At 51.9% G+C, this 13306-nt stretch overlaps 1 protein-coding gene across 12 annotated transcripts in view; it reads right to left on the reverse strand.

Moving 5' to 3' along the window:
* The window catches only part of TCF3 (transcription factor 3), an 83059-nt gene extending 69753 nt beyond the window's left edge, over window positions 1-13306 (reverse strand). For all 12 annotated transcript variants that reach the window (XR_004500344.1, XR_004500343.1, XM_015651874.2 and 9 more), the window contains exons 1-3: window positions 13260-13306; window positions 11051-11152; window positions 3989-4061 (exon numbers count right to left, since the gene is read on the reverse strand). Coding sequence is in view for 10 of the 12 variants with exons in the window: in XM_015651874.2 (XP_015507360.1) it covers window positions 3989-4061; window positions 11051-11125 (148 nt within the window). In the remaining 2 variants the exon portion in view is untranslated. The remainder of the gene's footprint in view (window positions 1-3988; window positions 4062-11050; window positions 11153-13259) is intronic.

The raw sequence follows: 13306 nt of genomic DNA on the forward strand, positions 1-13306 counted from the left end.
CTTTGGCACAAAGCATAAAGGAAAAGGCACTTCATGCTGAATTTTGCTTATTTAAAAGGGGAGGAAAAGAAAAAAAAAATTAGCAGAGGTTTTTCTTGTTGAGAGTTTGTCAGCAGGAGACCCCATGGCTCCCATCCCATCAGGAGCCAGTCCTGGCACCCCACACCATTTGGGATGGGAAGGGAGATGGTTGCACACCCTCCACGTTACCCACAGGTGGAAATGCTGCTCATGCACTGCTCCAGGAGATGTTTTACCTGACTCAGCCACGTGCCTTGGGTTTATTTCCCTGCTCTGCAGAGCCCAAACCCCTTTGCTGGAGCAAAGGTGTAGCCAGCACGCAACAACCCTGCTGAAAACTCAGCAGCCACGAGCCCACAGCACAACTCTGCTGCCTCCAGCCACTCCCACTGCCTCCATGTCAATTAAAATGGTCATTTCCATGAGAAATTCAGCCCCAGTGGTTTCCTGCTTGAGGCAGGGCCCGATGAAGCACTGGGAGGGAGCTTGCTGCAGATCAGATTAGTCATTTATGAACTATGATACGACGGGGAACACGCTTTGAGATGTTTTGCTACTGCAAATAACAAACGCTTTTTGGGGAGGGGACAGTGAACCTCTTTGAGGAGCAGGACAACAGGCATGGGCTGAGCACCCTGGCTAAAATAAAACCCCAGCAGCAAACAGCCCCTGCTGGAACACTCTGGTTGCAGCTCCAGCCCCAGGCAGAGCAGCTTCCCGTGGTGACCTATATGTGCTATAAATGCTGCAGCCACGGGCTGGGTGACGTCAGCTCCATCCTTGTGGCAATTGTTGGGTCTCTCCTTGCCAAGAAAAGGCAAAGCGGAGGTGCTGAATTGTCCATGCGGCGGGGGAGCGAAACCAGTTCCTCCCCGGAGCATTTGAGGACAGAAATGAGGGAAACAGTGGCAGGGCTTAAAATAAAAGCAGGAGGCAAATAGGAAAGCAAAGGGATCTCGAAGCTGGAGGGTCTGCATGAGCACTTTGAATTTTTCTGCCCTGGAGGAGAAAAAGGGCTTCCCTTGGTAAAGGGGCCACCAGCAGCTTGGCCAGGGCAGTTATTAGAAACATGGAATTGTTAAGGTTGGAAAAGATCTTTAGGATGTTCAACTGTCAGCCCATGTTCACTGCTAAAGCATGTCCTCAAGTGCCTCATCAACACCTGTTCTGAACACTTCCAGGGATGGGGATTCCATCACTGTCCTGGGCAACTTGTGCCAATGGTTAACAACACTTCTGGTAAATTTTGAATTTGAAAAGGGTTTGAATTTGGGACAATTTTATCACTGGGATTCCCTGTTAAAAAATGCTTCTGCTCCTTTATTTACTAGTTGGACTTTGGAAGCAAGAATCTCATTTTGGCCAGGACTGATCAGTCAGTGCTTTGCTCCCTTCCCTCCTTCCCTCCTCAGTTCCCTGGGGAGGAAAGAGCCTGAAGATAACAGCTTCTCTGGAAGGGAAAAAGAATAAAAGCTGCAGACTGCCCCAGCATTTCCACAAGGAGATGGGAAGAGGGAGATCATGAATTCCTGTGTCCAACCCAATTACACCAACCTGGTGATGGGCTCCCATCCTGCATGGGCAGAAGGATAAAACACCAATATTTCTGGCACATGAGTTAACATCAGTTTGTTATCTTGAGGTTACCACAATAGATGGTAGAGATCCAAACAAAGAGATCCTGGCATGTGATGCACAGCACCAAGCTAAGACTCAGACAAATCAGTGTTTGCTTCTCCTTTGCAGGCAGAGAGGAAATGCTGCACTGCCTTCACTGCAGGCAGCAGTCAGCCCCCTGACTGAGAAGTACTTGGAACACATGTGGCACATTAAAGAAGCCCAGGCCTTCCTGCATGGCAAGATGTAGCGTGATCACCTCCAGGTCCAGCCTATGGTGTGGCTGTGAGGTGCTCTGCTCCCCCTGCAAAATCCAAGGACCAGGCTCTCTGCCCTCTGACCACATCAAGGTTAACGACGACTCCAAATCAAATTTTGAGCTGGATGACTGCCTGTGTGTTGGGGGATGAACTACCTTAGGGGATAACCAAGGCTAGGCTGGACAGAAACCTGGTCTAGTGGAAGGTGTCTCTGCCCATGGCAGGGGGTGGAAAAAGATGAGCTTTAAGGTCCCTTCCAACCCAAAGCCTTCCATGATTCTGCAATTCTAACTAGCACCTGATTGCCTCAGTGAATAAAGCTAAACCAACAAACCAACAATCTGTGAAACAACCTCTTGCCATTTTCTAGGGCCTTGTTTAGACACCTTGGATCCTTCTAACAGGCAGAACATAGACCTCAGCATGGCACAACTCACTGATGTCTTACTGCAGTTATTCACCTCACCAGCAAAAAGCCAAAGATGCAGAAGGAAGGCAAAGTCCCAAAACTGACACTTAGATGAAATTTGTCCCCTCATCTCCAGGTGAGGCCAGGATGGCTGCCCAAGGGATAACTCTGCTGCTGGAACAAAGCTCTTGCCCTACACCCAGCCCTGAGCTGCATTCCCAAGCCAGGATGCCCGTGGATGAGGGAGTCTCTGCTGCGTCCGAGGCTGGGACAGCAGGGATTGTGCAACATCCCTCAGTGCAGCTGTATAACTCAGTGCTCTTTTTTTATGAACTGCTCCCAGTCAGGCTCAGAGAGCAGAAGGCCAGAGGAAGGGTGGTGACTACCTTTCACTCACCCAAAAGAAAAGAAGGGGTGTGGGAGAATCAAAGATTTGGTGTTGTTTGGGCTGTAGGGGGGGTCTGGCTGTGCCGCAGGGCCCCGCTCCAGCCTCTGCTCCTGGCCAGCACCACAGACCTGGCAGCCAAGGCAGGCTCTGAGCAGGAAACGGATTAATGGGAGCTCCTGCACCGCTCTTCTCCCCCCAGCGTGTAGCACGTCTTTTGTGGATTATTTTAACAGCACAAGGCACACAAGGAACACTCACTGGAGAGATCAGCTTCCATCTGGGTTAACCCGAGAGTTTTCTCCCCTCCAATTTCCTCCAGCGCCCACTCAACAGCTTCCCTCCCTGCAAAAGTGTTTGCTCAAAACCATCTTGACACACAGCTAAACAGCTCAGTCTGAGAGCATCACATTTGCCTGGTGCAGAAGCAGGGCAGGGCAGAGCCCCCATCCTGCTGCCGCAGGTTCCCCAGTGCCTCACTGGGGCATCACAGCCGCTCTCCAGAAATCCCAGCCCAGTCTCTGGGATGTCTCTCAATGTCACAGCACAGCCAGGAGTTTCCCTGCACAGCTGGAGCCAGCCCAGGGCAGGGGAGGCTGAGTTTTAACCATCCACAAAGTGTTCAGCAGGAAGGGCAAATTAGCTGAACTTCCCTCATGCCAGGGGCTGTGTGAGCAGCTTCCCTGGGCATTAATACCCTGGCTCAGGAATCCTCCACCTGAGTCTCAAACCAACCAGCACACTTTCAGCCTCCAGTTGCAGCCCCCCCTCCACTGCCCTGTTCCCAAAGACTTTGGATGTTCAGCATCTCTGGTGTCCTCCTGGCACCCTGGAGGGCTCTGCAAGATCCCTTTGGGAATGCTGAGATCCCACCCAGCAGCGGGGACCTGCTGGAGGGGCTGCATGGAACAGAGTACCCAAAGTGCACCAGGAACGAGCCACCACCCCCCTATCTTCAGAGGGGAACAGCAAAAGTCTTCCAAGGCAATGCAGACACATCTAAGCAGCTTAGAGACCAGCCCTGTCTGCTCCCAGGCTCCTGGAGCAGTGGGACAACAACCTCCAGCTCAGGCAGCAATGTCTGAATGGGAGACAGCTCAGCAAAAGCAGCTTTGCCCACCCAGAGGCACATGGAGCAAGAAGGAAACCATCCAGAGAAACAGCAGCAGAGCACCACCAGAAAAATACATCACCAAAATACAGAACTCCTTTCCCTATGGCATCTCTGGAACCAAACACAAATTTATTGCAAGAAACATTATGGTATAAGGGGAAAAAAAAGTAAGATGACAGTACCTGATCCTCCAAACTGAGTGCTTGCAAGGGTCGTGGGTCTGTTTTTTCCATTAGCCACTGGCAGGGGAAACATCTAGAAAAACAAGGAGATGAGAGAGAAGGGAAGAGAAAAGAGATTTCAGTATGTTGGTTTTACTGTACCGCTGCAAAGGGGTCACACTGGGGGAGGGGAGGGGGGAGGCAGCCCGTTTTTGATGCAAAAACCTTTCCTTGTGTCCCTGCTCCATCACTCAGGAGGGGCAGGAGGGAGGCCCAGCCCTGCTCCCACACACATCCCCGTGTGCACAACCCCTGGTTCTGTAGGGGCAGCTGGAAACTGGCCAAGGAACATCCCTGCTGTGGTCCAAACCAACAGTTTCATCCCAAAATTGCTCACCCTGGCTCCAGGTGAGCCCTGGGGAAAGGCTGACTCCACTCATTGAAAGCCAGCAGGATAACGACAGCAATGCTATTTTATCCCTCACTATTCCAGCTCCCACAGGAGTCCTGGTCCCATCCCACACCTCCAGCCTCGTGCTGGGCAGGACAAGGGCTGCCTATGGGGCTGGCAGAGCCCACTGATGAGCCCCCAGCCTCATGGAGCAGCTCCCACCCTGCTGCTTTGGGGGCTCCAGCAGCACCAGGACCTAACACAGCCCTGGGGCCTGGGGGGAGGAAGCTGCTCCAAGGGCAATATCATTACTCATGATTTAAAAAATTAATATATTTCACAGAATTAGTTGCTCTGGGGACTTGTTTGCTCTATCGCTGCAGCTTCATTATCACAACTGAGCCTCTCCTGCCAGAAGCTTCCTCAAAAATACTGCACACCTCGTCACCTAACCTGTATAAATATTTTTAATAAAAGTTGGTAGAGTTTCAGAGGCTGCTATTTAATAATTTACATGCACCTGCGTGCAGCAGAAAAGAAAACTAATTCTCCTCCACACAAATGGAGCTCCAGCCAATAAAACAACTGGTGGGAAAATGCTTAGTGAATTAACATTTTAATATCCTTTTTCTACTCAAGATACTTTCACCACCAAGTCATTTGAATTTTTATTATTTTTAGCTTTGTAATGTCTGAGTAACTCAAAAGTTTAATGCTTTGAAGATTAAACAATGTAATGGCACAAGAGCCTACAGAAAGGCAGCGTTTCATGCCCTGACATAGCTGATGTCTGGCTGTGGTCAGAAACATTCCTTTGTACAGAACCGTCTGCCCAGCTTTGTGTTCACAAATGCTGGGGAGGAGAAAAAACCCAACAAAAAAACAGTTAAATGTGGTAGAGATGCAAAGAGAACAGTTAAGGAACCAACTGCCATTCATAAAGAGCACAAATTTGGGATCATATATATGCGTGTGCAGGGTGTAGATGTTTTATACACGGATTTAAATGAAGGTGTAAACAGTGTTTGCTGTTCATCCCGGCTGCCTGCACTCACCTGCCCTGACCTGCCTGCCCATGGCCCCCTGGCCCCTTGGGATGTGCCCCGAGGCTGCTGCTCACCCCAGGGGCTCCCGAGGTGTTTGGGGTGGCCCAGCAGCTCATCGGATGAGCTTTGTTTCCTCAGGAAGTCGGGCTAGAAAATAAAAACAAACCCCAAAGATTGCAGCTCACCTTCCTCTGCACCGCTGCAGGGCTTCCCTGCGCCCCCTCCCCCTGGCAGGGCAGGAGGGGGGTTCTGCAAACATCTCCAAAAGTGCTGAAAATGGGCCTTAGGGGCTGATCCCACCCCACCTGTGCTCGCTCCCTCTTCTCAAGGTAGGGAAGAAGGTTGAGATCAAACTCCCTTTTTGCCAAGTGGCAAGGGGCAGGTCTGCATGTGCGAGCAGGGGGGAAGGGATGCACCAAGAACCAACCAACAAAAAGCACATTCACATACACACAAAAAACCAACCAAAAATTTAAACAAACAAACGAACAAACAAACCACATGCACAAAAAAAAAAATAAAAATATAAAGGCAGCTCTTTTCATGAGCATTTCTGCTCAGCACTTGCTGAGGCTGAAAATCCCAAGGTTTGAGCAGCAAACACGAGTGGAGAAAAGGAACAGCCTTGTTCTGTTGTACACCCAGCACCTTCTGCTTCTGCAGAACAGGAGGAGGGTCCCCCCAGGACAGCAATTCCCAGCACCCCCAAAACACCCCACACCCCCCCTCAGCCCGGAGAACCCCTCCTCTCCTCCAACTACTTATAGAGAGATTTTGAGGCTGATGCAACATCTTCCTGCTCTCCCTCCCCAGGGGATTTAGGAGTCATGGACCCCTTCCTGCAGCAAGACAAGTGGAGATGCTAAAGCACAGAATCCTGAAATATCCTAAACTGGAAAGGACCCCCAAGGATCACCCAGTGCAGCCCCTGGCCCTGCCCAGACCCCCCAACAAGCCCACCCTGAGCATCCCTGAGAGCGCTGTCCAAACGCTCCTGGAGCTCTGGCAGCCTTGGGGCCGGGCCCATTCCCTGGGGAGCCTGGGCAGTGCCAGCAGCCTCGGGGGGAAGAACCTTGCCCTGAGATCCAAGCCCTGACACAACCTCATGATGTCAAAGAAGGGTGATGGAGAGCAGGGAACCCTGGGTTACCCCTCCACATTTATCACTTGACAACCCCAGGAGGTGTTTTGGGCATTTTTCTTGCTCCCAGCCTCTTTTTCCACTGTGGTGTGGGCTGAAGCTGCCCCGAGGAGCCCGGCACAAGTCATAAGTGCCTTCGATGGTGTGTGTCGCTCAGAGGTAAAGTTCATCCACCCACTGCAAATTTCCTTTCTGCTTTTAAATGCTGCTTTAAAAATAAACTGTGGGGAGGGAGGAGATGAACCGGAGCTGGCACCTACCGGGGACCCAGGCGTTGAGGAGGGACCCAGACATGAGCTCTCAAGAGTAATTGGGTCATTACTTGGCCTTTGTTAGATTTGAATAATGTAGATTTAAACGGTTATGTAAAATCCCCTATCTTAAGTCCTGTATTTGGTTTTTCAAGTCCTATCTCCAGCCTCCCTGAGAGCTGACAACAATTTCTGCATTCCCTCCTAGCTCAATTTCCACCCCTCCCAAAGAATTTATTCTCCCTTCATTTCTCCCTGGGTAAAAGAGGCAAATCCAGAGCATGGGTAGATCCAAATGCCTGCACCCTCCCTGAGGAGGTTATAGCCGAGAGACCCTACACATCTTACAGAAAACTCCTAAGGAAGAAAGGGAATTTGCCAGAAACAAGGAACATCAATCAGCCTCTCATTTACTGTGTCCATCCAGAAGAGCATCTCTTTTCAAATTAAATCAGTGCTCACTCTCTCTCCTCTCCCACCTGATGAACTCCAGGCTGGACCAACCTCAGGCCTGAATTTGAAACCTAAAATCTATTTTGCAGCATGGAAAGTATCCAGCTGTTAATTTGGGGAGAAGAGGCAATTTGACTCAAAATACATTGCCAGCAGGACATTCTATACATGTTCACTTAAGACAGACCTTCCTGACTACAGCCCCAAACGCCCACTGTGTGTGAAGTCAAACTTTAAACCCCACAACCGCTTCGCTCTGAGCAAAACTCAGAGTTTTATCATGGAAATGCAGGCACTGGGCCTTGGCCCAAGCAGGGCATGGCTTCAGCATCCTCCAGCAGAGCAGCAGGAGTTGCTCCAGCCCTGCTTGCTGCCAACAGTTTGGCTCCCACCCCCGGATCCGGGGTTGGAGGCGCAGGAGCTGCGGCGCAGCGGGAGCAGCCGTGGGTGCAGCGATGAGAGGCAGGTCCTGTGTGACTGCTCAAGCCCCTGCCCACCCTGTGCCGAGCCAGAAAGCCCCTCTGCCAGGCAGCTCCCCGCAGCATATGGTTAATACTCTGCTAATAATCATGGCTGTTAACAGCACCTCGCTCCTGCCAGAGCCCCCGGCTGGCACTGGCACGGGGCTGCTCCCAGCTCGGCTGGCGCTCGGTGCCACCGACTCACCCGGGGCTGCTCTGCTCCCCTGTCCTTCAGAACAGCCCAGCCCAGCCAGGACAGCTGTGTGGCACCTTCCCTCTGCACACCAGCACAGGTGAGACACTGCCTGGGATAACCAGTAACCACAAAAAGTCCTTGAATCCTGGAATATCCTGAGCTGGAGGGACCCACAAGGGATGATCAGTGCAGCCCCTGGCCCTGCCCAGACCCCCCAACAAGCCCACCCTGAGCATCCCTGAGAGCGCTGTCCAAACGCTCCTGGAGCTCTGGCAGCCTTGGGGCCGGGCCCATTCCCTGGGGAGCCTGGGCAGTGCCAGCAGCCTCGGGGGGAAGAACCTTTTCCTCTTATCCAAGTCCTTGTGGCTGAGCATCTCCCGACAGCACAGGCAGCTCCCCCCATACACAGCCTGTGCCCGTCAGGCTGAGCTGCAGAGCCTGGCAGCCACCAAAGCCCAGCCTAATCAATAGGCTGAGCTGCCCACTTGGGTCTATATGCAGGATGCTTTCTCAAAAGATCCTCTCCAGATTTGCCAGCCCATCTGGGCCTGCTGCCAGGGAGCAGTGGTGAAGGCAGGCTTACAAATTACCTGCACTTTGGGGCAATTAGAAAAGGCAATTTATCTGGGGGTAGAGGTAAGTGTGCTGCCATGCACACCCCAAAGCATCACTGGGCCTTTCCTTTGACTCCTGCTCACTTACAGATTCCTTTGATTTGTGCCCTTTTTGGCAAATTACAGTGGCACAAAGCTTTTGGTGAGTGCTTTGCGGTTCAATATCTACCAAATGGATTTATTTATTAGAGAGGGGATGAGTCTCTTCTTTCAGAACTGCAAGCCCAGTTTGCAGCATCTCACACAACCCTTGTCATTTACTGTCCCCAGGAACTTATGGCAGGCCATACCACCCCCTTAGGGCCTTAAAATTCCCTCCCTGTACAGCAAAACACAGGACAGGGCTAGACAGACTGGTGGTGCTGAACACATTTTCCCTAGAAAAAAGGAATCAAAATACTGATCTGAAGCAAATGCTTCCAGCTGCTCTGAGTATCTCTGCTTTTCCCTCCCCTCTACTCTCCTGGAGAGGATTACTGAACCAATGCTCCACTCCTGTTTATTCAAAGAAAAATATAAATACACTTGAAAGAGTGAGCTTTGTGGTCAAAAATCCTGTATCCCAAGGACACAGGGAGAGCAAACCATGGAACACCTATTCAACAGACCCATCTACTGTCTAGGAAGCTTTTCCATTTCAGCTCCTCATCCTTGAGGAGAGACGTTAATATTCCCTTTATGCAAAGGAGGAGAAGGGTGTGTGGAGATGAGGGTTTGTGAAACAGAGCTGGCTGCGGTCCAGGCTGCGCCAGAGCCCATCGGCCAACGGATCCTGCAGGGAACGTCTTCGAGTCATTTGCTGAAAAATGACATTTGCAGGCCCTGATGTTGTGAGCACCTACCCCCAGCACCTCCATGGCAGCCTTGGAGGAGCACAGGATGAATTCTGGTCCTTCCCAGAATTACCTCAGTGGAAGAGCATTGAATCCAACCCCAAATTTAACCTTTTTGGTGTGGATTCACCTCCAAGGACAGAGACATTTGTGTACAGAGGGACCAAGTCAAGACTCCTCCCAGGAATACAGCTCTAGGCATGCAAATGAGGATGGTTGGTCAAATTGGAAAATAAGGTCTTGGGTTTTTTTCTAAATGGTGAATGGGATTTGTTTTTTTTTTTCCAAGGAGAAAAAGCTCCATCAGGGAGCAGGTTCTGGGTTACTGACCCAAAGTGCAGTTGATGGAAAGCCCCAGGGCTCCTGCAGGACCTCTGAGAGGGACAAATAAGCACAGGAAGCCCTGATCAGATTCCTGGTTTCACAGGGATACCATCGCTGCAGTCTCTGTACCCACTTTAAAACATTCTACCAGAAAAGCCCATTACCAGCAATTGAACAGAACCAGCCTCCCAGTAGAAGAACGAAACTGGGAGAACGAGGCCTCTCCTGCAGGAGAATTGCTCTTGGGGGGCTGATAGTCACCTCCCCTCCCCGCTGCCCCCTCTCCAGGGCAGAGCCCTGTCAGGACAGGTACAACCCCCAGCTGTAGAAAAAGGTTTATTTCCCAGGGCTGAACCTCAGTGTGCAGATGCAGAAAAGCAGATGAGCCTCAGCACATCCACAGGTGTCACAGCCACCAGGACAGCAGGTGACCCTAGCTCTGCCACCACTTTTTGTTCCTTCTCCTCCAAGGGGCAGGAACGTCAACCCAGCAGGGCTGCGGGCTGGGTGACCCAGACTGGGGTGACTCTCATGGCCATTCCCCCTCCTGGAGCTGTTTCTATCTCTGCAGCACGTTTGCTTATCTCAACAGCAAGACACACGCTTGGAGTGCCATGAGAGTGCAGCACACAACAGAGGAACCCAACAGACAGTTATTTCCCTTTGAACACCAGCTCTGCCCTCCACGAGTCACCTGCCAAGGAGAGGCAGCACTGCTGGCAGTGCCACAGTGGGATGTGCCAGGAACTAACCCTGCTCTGCTGTGACTAAAGGGACTTCTCCTCCCTCTGAGCTGTGCACACCCTTCAGGGGGAACTCTTAGGTCCTGTTTCTTTGAAAATAAACAGCTCCTAAATGCAGCTCAAGGTTTCCAGGATACAGAAGAGCAGAGCACGGTGAACACAAGTGTCCAACTCCTGCGAAAGTAACATGCTGGAGAGCTTGGACACATTTCAAACTGTGACAAAATAACCTGTGGGAGCAAAAGTTTAATAGTCTGGATCTAGGGAGAGGAAAAAAGCTTGATTAATCAGCTACTGAAGTTACATCTCCGCATTGCTGCAGAAACAGTCACCCAGTGAACATTTAAACAGAGAACACACAGCTCTGTTAATTCCCCCCAAAATTTCCCATCCAGAAAAGAAACCTCTCTGCCTTCCCGGTGAGGGAACAACACACGTTTGAGGGGAAGAGGGGGAGAGGAGGGGCAGAGGCTTTGCTTTAACTTGAAAATAAACAAGTTGCAGCACATGTGCACGCACACAAACACGGCACATCTGAAACCCATCATGTCCAATTTACAGGCTCACATTTCCTCCCCTGTGCAGCTCCCAGCCCCAGGGCTGTGCAGCCCCCCGGCCACACTCGCTCACCATACTGAAGTCCAGCAGGTCACTGAGCTCTTTGTCTGTCCCAACTGCAGCCATTCTCTGCTGCTGCTGATTCATATTCCCACAGACTCAACAGTGGCAGTCCTGGAGAAAGCAAGGGGGAGGGGAGAGAGATATTTTAATGACTACAGCAAACTACCCACCCCATTGATGAATATTTTAAAAAGACAGAGTGGAGGGGCAAGAAAAAAAAAACCCTGAACGCGTCTGCAGCGTCCAACTCCAGGGCCAGAGCACAGTCGGAGTCCTCACACAGCACCCAGCGGCAGGAACAAGCGTTCTATTGACCAGACACACTTGTATGTTAGTTTTTTGCTGCCAATTCCACTAGTTCAGGCCAATTCTGTTCCCGGCGTGTGGCGAATGAAGGGGGGAAAAGAAAGGAAAAAAAAAAAAAAGGAAAAAAAAAGAGTCAACTCATTTATCAAAGGGTTCAGGCAAGTTATCACTCAGGCGCTTGTCTGGCTCGGCTCGCCCCCTCGCCTTCCCCCACACTTGCTCCCCGCAGGAGGCTCTCTTGTCCTTGCCGAGTTTTGTTAAAAAAAAAAAAAAGAAAAGTGAAAAAAAAAAAGTCTGATGTTACAGCTCTTTCCTTCGGGTCGCCGAGCACCTGCAGCTGCTTTTTCAGGGGCTGTGTTTGGGGATGCCCAGCCAGGCCGTGCTCAGTGAGAACTGAACCTCTCCACTCCCAAAAGGGACTGGAAACAAAAAAATTTTGTTTTCGGAGTGTTTTTGCAAAAATAAAGCCCTCCAGGCAACCTTGAAAGATAGGTAAATATTATTCTTCCTAATTTTACAGATTATTTTTTTTCAAAAGGGAGATTGATCTTTTTGGCCAGCTTGCTATGATAGAAAAATATTTCTTTGGGAGGGAGGAAGAGAGGCCTGGGATGAGATAAAAGATTCCTTTTTTTTTTTTTTTGGCCTTTTTTTTTAGGAACTCATTCATGGTTACAAAGGGCAGCTGGCCAATAAATTTAACTCATTAATCGTAAGGTTAAAAAAAAAGACGTAAAAAAAAAAAAACCCAAAAAAAAAAACTCCACATGATCCAAAGTGTTTGTAGGCTCAGCTACTACATTTCAATGAAGTTTCATTAAAAAAAGGCTGAAATCAGCCCAGCATGTAAAAAGCCTTCACCACTATAAAAAACAGCCCGGGAATTTTCTTTTTTTTTTTTTTTTTAATTTTCATTTTCTTTGAAAAGCCTTTTTCAAAGTGTCACCAGGGCATCTGGTCAGTGTTTTTAAAGCCACTTTCCCAAGCTTCAGCCCCAGTGCCTCAAGTGGGGCTGGGGGGCACAAGACCCCGGAGAACCCAGGGAATGAGGAGGGTATATCTCTTCCCAGACCCCCAAACCCTGCACCCCGGAGGCACCGGGGACAACGTGAACAAAACCCGTGGCCACCCCAAAGCCAGGCTGGGGAGGTTATTTTTGTTTATTCCACGCGCACTTTCTGACCCCAAAGCAGCCCGCGGGGCCGGGGCGCTGGGCCGGTTCCCCCTCCCAGATGTCCCCGCTCCCCCGGGGTCCCTCCCCAGCCCGGACAAAGGCTCGGCTGCCCCGGGACGGGCGCGGGCCGGGGGTGAAGTTGTTCGCTGCCCCTCACCCACGACCCCCGCGCCATAGAGACGGGGGTCCCGGCGGGCAGCCCCCGCCCAGACCGGGGAGTGCAGGAGGACGAAGCGGCCCCCACCAGCCCCCTCCCTGCCGGGGTGGGGGAAGCCGAAGCAGCCGCCCCCGCGCTGGGTCCCGCGGCTGCTGCAGTCCCCTAGCCGGGAAGGGGCTCATGGACCTCTGGGGGGCTGCGGCGGGCCGGGGGCGGCCGGCGGGCTGTGCTCGGCTGAAGTTCGCAGCAGGAGCGAGCACCGGGCCCCCTTCCCCGCCGGGCACCCGCACATCCCCTCCCAGGGGCCCGCACGCCCCCCGAGCCCGCCCCGCCGCTGCCGCCCCCCTTCCCTCGGCCCCGGCAAACTTTGCCGAGGGGACAATAGCGCCGAGCCCGTCCCGTCCCGCTCCGCGCCCGCAGCCCGAGCGCTCCGAGCCCCGCCACACCGGCACCCACAGCTCCGGCACCGCCGCGCCCGCAGCGCCGGGACCCCCGCTCCACGCAGCCCCGGGGCGGCGCGGCCGGGTTGGCTTGGTTATTATTTTATTATTTCTACATTTTTATTTTTTATTTTTTTTTACCTGTTCCAGGCCCGGCGCGCCCGGGGCAGGGGAAGCGCATGAAGGGT

The sequence above is a fragment of the Parus major genome, chromosome 28, assembly GCF_001522545.3.
Source record: "Parus major isolate Abel chromosome 28, Parus_major1.1, whole genome shotgun sequence".
NCBI lineage: Eukaryota > Metazoa > Chordata > Aves > Passeriformes > Paridae > Parus > Parus major.